Genomic DNA, 6,000 nt, shown 5'->3' on the forward strand with positions numbered 1-6,000 from the left:
ATGTAACATTATAGCGTGACATTGTGTCAATAATCGTCAAGCACAGGTGACTCTGCGTGGTGGGAGGGGGCCCCCAAATCAAATTCTGCTTAGGGCCCCCAAAAGGCTCGGGCCGGCACTGATTCGCCCAACTACGAGTTTGTTTACCATCTAAATGATTTCGTAGCTGTTATATTAAGGTACAAATCTTGCGTAGTTTGCCTTTTAAAAATGATTTGAATTCATTAACATAAACACAGTAATCTAAAGTTTACGAAACCTCTGACCAACAACTCTCCTCTGGATTTACAAAGTTTCATAAATGAGGCCTTTTTTTAGTTTTATATTTTATTTTGGAACCTCTTCAGTATTAACATGGTAATTTAGTTAACAAAAGGTTATGGCAGTTAAAATGCTTATAACTGCAGCCTAAAATAAAGTCTCCAACAGAACAAGTGGGTGGTGTAACACCTTCACCCTCATGGGACCCGACTGAACAACCCAGTATCACGGAAAGTGAACCAGAATCCAAGAAGCTGGAAGAGGATGACCGTGAAGATGAAGACCATGACAGTGAATATGAAGATGAAGACCATGACGGTGAAGATGAAGACCATGACTATGAAGAGAGAAAAGGAGAGACAAAAGAGTCTGATCGAGGCATGTGGAAGACTAGAGTCTTGCCAGAAGAAGGTACAAAACGGCATAGTATTTCTGTTTATTGAAGGATTGTTTGATGGGGTACTTATGTTTGCTCATGGAATAATTGATTTTATCTTGCAGATTTTAAGGAACTCTTCACAACTCATGCCTCTAAGAATGAGGAAGACTCTGGACTGCATACATTTGGTATAAGCCCTTCCCTACCAGAAGAGGAGCCAGCTGACATATATCACCCTCCTAAGGACTCCTGAACTTCTAAACCAAAGGATATGAATGCTGACAAAGATGAAACGATCTCACTGAGGTGGAGGACAATCTAGTTCATAAAGCACACAAGCAAGGAAACAAGACATAAGTGCTGATTTAGTTTCATAAATAAAAATGTTTCACTGTCTTCATTCATTGTCTGTGTTTTTTTTGTGTGTGTGTTTTTTAATGTAATAAAGGAAATGGAAATACTCATGAATTCATTTGATTGTGATTCTATTTTTAAAATCGCTTTCATTAAAATGAAATCTACGAAATCCTGATACACCCATAACTAAGGTTGGTGCAGCACATTAGATAAAGGTGGTGTGTTTAAATTAGGTTCTGAAAATGCCTGTTAATTGCATTTATTGTTCAGGCTATTCTCAAAGGGAGTTGTTTTGGGAAGAATGCCTGTGGTACATATTCCATGGGTTATAGTAAAGACTATCAAAGTCATTGTTTAAAAAAATGATTTAAATGGCAATTATCAACAAAAAGAATGATTAAGCAATGCATATATATATATATATATATATAATTGGCCGAGTTTGGCAACATAAGTCATCAAAAGCATCTGCTCGCCTAAGGTGGCAGCATGATTTACTTAAAATAAAAAATAATTTGAGACCACAAACTACCCATAACACTATAACCATGGCAATTATTGGTGCCCTTGTTTTGGCCAGTGATTAATTTATTAGCCTTACTTGCATATAAAAACAGTAGCCTTACATGCCGCCGACGTAGGGCCTAAACCTACAGAAAGAGTCACTAAATTATTTTATTTCATTTTTTAACAATTTTTTAGTGAATGAATTCAAAAGATTACTGGGTCGAATCAAGATTAATTATCAATTAAGAATAAATTAAGAACAACTGCCTAATTGAATAGATAGGCTCCCTTAAAATGCACCTAAATGAGAATTCCCCCTTTCTGCTTCGCTTGTATTCAGGTTCTTCTGGCCACGACGATGCCATACGGTAAACTTATATGGACAATTGTTATATTAAGTATATGTGTTGCAGGCGCCATTCGTAATTTAAAGGAAGGTCCAATGATAGGACCAGATTCTAGACAGTACAAAGTCGTATCTTTACCGACTGAGGATCCTACAGATGATAGTACAGACGTGCCCTCCAGCAGAGTTGCACCTGCACAGGTGCTTTGCACTGAGCGAAGCATGATTGTGCTCATCAGAGCGGACCTTCACTCCAACGGCCGTCATGTCACTGCTGAAGAGTTTAGCCTCGGTCAACCGTTCTCAACTAAGAGCTGCAAAGCCTCTCACTACAGTGATACTGAATATGTGATTAAAGCAGATTTGCACCAGTGCGGCTCTGAATTATCGGTATGTAAGAGTTGTTTGGTTTGGTTTGGTTTTGTTGTGTTTTAATCCAACTGTTCTTTTTTGAGGGGACTTAAGTTAAATATAGAGGGTTTGCACCTACGTCACGATTTGGTCAGTTACCCGGATGCGCGGCCATTTTGGAGGTACTCTGATGTAAACAACGGCATGGATTGCACAGTTTATGTACTACATTGTTACACTAATTTATGATGTCTAAACCACGGAAAAAACACATGGAAGCTGCGAAATCATATAGAGAAGGACTTATTAACTCAAGTTTGTCAAAATGTCCTGCTCTTTCCTGCTTACTATGTGGTAAAGATCCGAACAAGCTAGCTTCTCTAGTCCTTCCTTATCAGGAAATACACTTCAGTCTGAACGCACTGATCGGATTTCGCGTGGTTTATGTGACTTTCTCAATGCCACGTAAAATGTAAACATCAGACGTTGTTATAGGGAACATGCTGAAAGTCGCTGCTGAAACAAGGCTGTGTTGTTGCAAAGTGCCAGACGAGCAGAAAATTATTATTTTTGAAACGTATTTTGAAACCGGCGTGGAAAAAGAGTTGTGCATACCAGCCTCATACAGTTCTGCAGCAGGCTCAAGACGCGTCCAGCGCGGCTAGAGCGCGGCGGCTACACATTTCCTTGTTGTAAAATTTAAATAAGACAACATTTCTATTGCAAATGCAAACCCCTCCATCAACGCAACATCATTGCCGTATTGTCAAAGAGCTGCATGGACACACAAATTGGACCTGAACAGTTGCGATACACCGTGTGGACATCATTTTAGATCATATTCCAATCGGATACAAAGATAATCGGTTTTTGGACTGACAGTGTGAATGTAGCCATAGTGAACTACTTTACGTCAACATTTTAGCCATAGTCAACGCTTCATTTACACATGTGGCTGATGCTGTGCCTCTCTCAACCACAAACGCCATCTTTCATCAGTTTTTTGCACTCTTCTCTTTAACTTTCGGCAGTCTATAGAACTCGGAATGTTTTTTCTCGGTGCGACCGATTAGTACAAACCAAAACACAACCATTTTTCAGCAGCAATAATCAGTCAAATTTGAACGTTCAGTTCAGTGGCATTGTTTACATTCAGTGACTTCCGGATTGATGACGTGTAGTGAAAACCCTCTATCATTGACAAGTCGTCACCTTCATTTATGTAGCGCTTTTTACAATACGGATTGTTTCAAAGCAGCACAATGATAACAGGAAAATAATGCAACAAAGTTAGTTTCGGCTGTACTGCAGATCTAGAAGAAAATGGTGTCATAGTCCTGCTTAAGTAAGTTCAGTGATAGTTATTTTCTGTTGTAAAAAAGTTAGTTCATTAATTTATCTTCACTGCCTCTCTGGGTAAAACAGATGCCATCGTCCAGCTCAGTTAAGTTCTCATATAATGGTGTCAATGCAGGCAGATCAATAATATTGTTGAATATTAAGTCAGCTTGTCAGTGTATGTCAAGAAAAGGACCACATATTTGTATTTTAATATAATTTAATTTTTAGATTGATGGAGATTATTTGGTTTATTCAAACCAACTGATCTACACCCCTATGCAGAACAGTTTCGGTATTGTAAGGACAAGCACCGCTTCTATTCCTATTGAATGTCGCTACAAAAGGTATGGACTCTATCTGTATGGTTATAGTCATTTATACATCTTAATTTCTGCTATCTTGCTGCTGCCTTACTGTATATTTGCCACGATGTATATCAGGACCCACTTTGTAAGCAGTATTGATGTGAAGCCTTCCTGGCCTACCACATCAGCTCTGGAATTGATTGGTTTTTCCTTTCATCTTATGAATGGTATGTTTAGGGTTAAATGAAATTTAAAAGTGGGGGTTTTCCTGTTTTTATTTATTTATTCATTTATTCCTCCCTCTTCCCTCCTCCTTTCTTCTTTTTAGATGATTGGAGGACTAAAAGGTCATCCTATGTGTACCACCTTGGGGATGTGATGAATATCCAGGCTTCTTTCTTGATGGCTGAGCATGCTCCCTTCAGATTAGTAATGGACAGTTGCGTGGTCACTCTGGAGCCTAATGCCGCATCAGTGCCACGCTACGTGTTCGTTCAGAACCATGGGTCAGTCGGGATTTGGGATTCCAGTGCAATGAAAAGACAATGATGTCATAAGCAAATTTACACGCATCTTTGGCCTGTAAACCATTCTTTTCAATTAAATGTTGACTGAATAGTTAACATTTATAGACATTTATATTATAGACTGAATAATACATTATAGGTTTGGAATGGTTGCATCTGTTTGAATTGAACTTTAATTTAATTCAGTGTGGCATGATGTTTTAATGACATGATTAACTAGTATTTGTATTTAAATGTTAACAAATTTAATTTCTATCCCTTATGTGGTAGATGTCTTGTCGACTCTAAAGTGCCAGACTCTAGTGCCCGTTTCATGCCCAGAAAACTAAATCATGTGCTTCAGATGCAGATGGATGCTTTCCGTTTCCACGAAGACCACCGAAATGCTGTGAGTCCTATATAAACTAAACATTTCACTCTTCATTGTTATAGAACAGTGTTTTGAGAAGTATGACGTATTTTCCCTGTTACTTTAGTTGGGACCTGTCCCTTCTCATTTGTAAGTTGCTTTGGATTAAAAAAAAGTATTCTAAATGAACACAAATTAATAAATCTTTACTCTATAGATCTATATTACATGCCAGCTGAAGATTGTTGAAATGGAGTTGAATATCATGAACAAGGCCTGTACCTATTCTGGAAACGGGTATAAGTGATTTGTATACGTCAACCTAAGGGTATAAGAAAACTGTATTTCAAAGAATTATATTTGGAATTTTAGTGTTTGCATTAGATCACATCTCTGATATTTGTTGTCTTCTGACTCAAGTTGACTTGTTGCTTTCTGAAGGTGGTTCAGTGTGGATGGTAAGGATGAGGTTTGTGAATGCTGTGAGAATACTTGTGATGTCATCAACCAGAAACATATTGGCAAATGGAGTAGACTACCAGAAAGGTCAGTCAGTAGAGGTAAGCTTTAACCTAGGCCACATCATGCCAAGAAAAGGCAGTACCATGTGCTATATACAGTTTCTTCAGTTTTCTGTTGAGACCATTATAACTTTCAAGAAGCAGCGGAAGATATGCCTCTTTCTGCATACACTTTGCTAATCTACAACTATTAAAACCATGGAAAACTCTTATTTTCTACATTTCACCTCTGCTCCTTGCTACCTTTCATTGAATTCTATGAATACCGTTGGCTCTGACAAACTGCTTTTTTTTCTTTTTTTTTTTTCTCCTTTCAGATACAACAGAGTCCAACACAGTGTTGCTTGGTCCCATAACCGTTCTTGGATAAATTCTGTGCAATTCATGAAAAATAAAAAAAAATTGACAATCTCTTTGCATTGTTTTAATGATTTAACCACTTAATTTGAAGATGTAGTGGTTCTGCTGAAGAGTCTACCACTGTCTCAAATAGGGTCTGTTTATAATTTGGGCTGGTCTGGATGCTCAAATCAAGCAAACAAAAACAGCAAACCATTTTCATGCTGTCACAGAAACCAAATGGAACTCCAAACAAAAATCACTGATTCTTGAGATAGCCTAAGGGACAAAACATGTTTTAGAAGTTATTTTTTTGATTTGATACATTATTATAAACCAATATATTTGTAGACAAAGGTCTCTGCCAATGAACCATGTAAGTGAACTTTTTTTTTTTTTTTTTTTTTTTTTTTTTTT

The 6,000-nt window shown here is 37.6% G+C and overlaps 2 protein-coding genes across 4 annotated transcripts in view; both read left to right on the forward strand.

The window, feature by feature from the left end:
* LOC309499915 (zona pellucida sperm-binding protein 3-like) overlaps positions 1-1,040 on the forward strand; it is a 95,064-nt gene extending 94,024 nt beyond the window's left edge. The window contains exons 9-10 of the mRNA XM_082171451.1: positions 430-672; positions 763-1,040. Coding sequence (XP_082027577.1) covers positions 430-672; positions 763-893 — 374 coding nt within the window. The 3' untranslated portion in view covers positions 894-1,040. The remainder of the gene's footprint in view (positions 1-429; positions 673-762) is intronic.
* Positions 1,041-1,847: 807 nt separating this feature from the next.
* LOC309498111 (zona pellucida sperm-binding protein 3-like) lies at positions 1,848-5,655 on the forward strand. Of its 3 annotated transcripts, none has more exons than XM_082168633.1 (8): positions 1,848-2,240; positions 3,771-3,886; positions 3,983-4,074; positions 4,176-4,353; positions 4,645-4,762; positions 4,941-5,020; positions 5,165-5,283; positions 5,562-5,655. In XM_082168633.1, the coding sequence occupies exons 1-8, from the start codon at positions 1,863-1,865 to the stop codon at positions 5,612-5,614; spliced, it is 1,134 nt and encodes a 377-aa protein (XP_082024759.1). In that variant the 5' UTR covers positions 1,848-1,862; the 3' UTR covers positions 5,615-5,655. The 3 variants fall into 3 exon arrangements, with proteins under 3 accessions (XP_082024759.1, XP_082024760.1, XP_082024761.1); XM_082168635.1 differs by lacking the exon at positions 1,848-2,240 and adding an exon at positions 2,552-3,644; XM_082168634.1 differs by having other exon boundaries at positions 4,941-5,051; positions 5,165-5,655.
* The last annotated feature ends 345 nt before the right edge of the window (positions 5,656-6,000 follow it).

This window comes from Leuciscus leuciscus, assembly GCF_965113295.1.
Source record: "Leuciscus leuciscus genome assembly, chromosome: 5".
Classification (NCBI taxonomy): Eukaryota; Metazoa; Chordata; class Actinopteri; order Cypriniformes; family Leuciscidae; genus Leuciscus; species Leuciscus leuciscus.

What these genes read in the sequence shown, in the direction of transcription:
- LOC309498111 (XM_082168633.1), top strand. Translation starts at nt 1,863, where the DNA reads ATGCCATACGGTAAACTTATATGGACAATTGTTATATTAAGTATATGT. An exon ending in AGTGCGGCTCTGAATTATCG is followed by an intron (nt 2,241 to 3,770) that starts GTATGTAAGAGT and finishes TTTAATTTTTAG; the next exon opens with ATTGATGGAGATTATTTGGT. An exon ending in GTGTTCGTTCAGAACCATGG is followed by an intron (nt 4,354 to 4,644) that starts GTCAGTCGGGAT and finishes CTTATGTGGTAG; the next exon opens with ATGTCTTGTCGACTCTAAAG.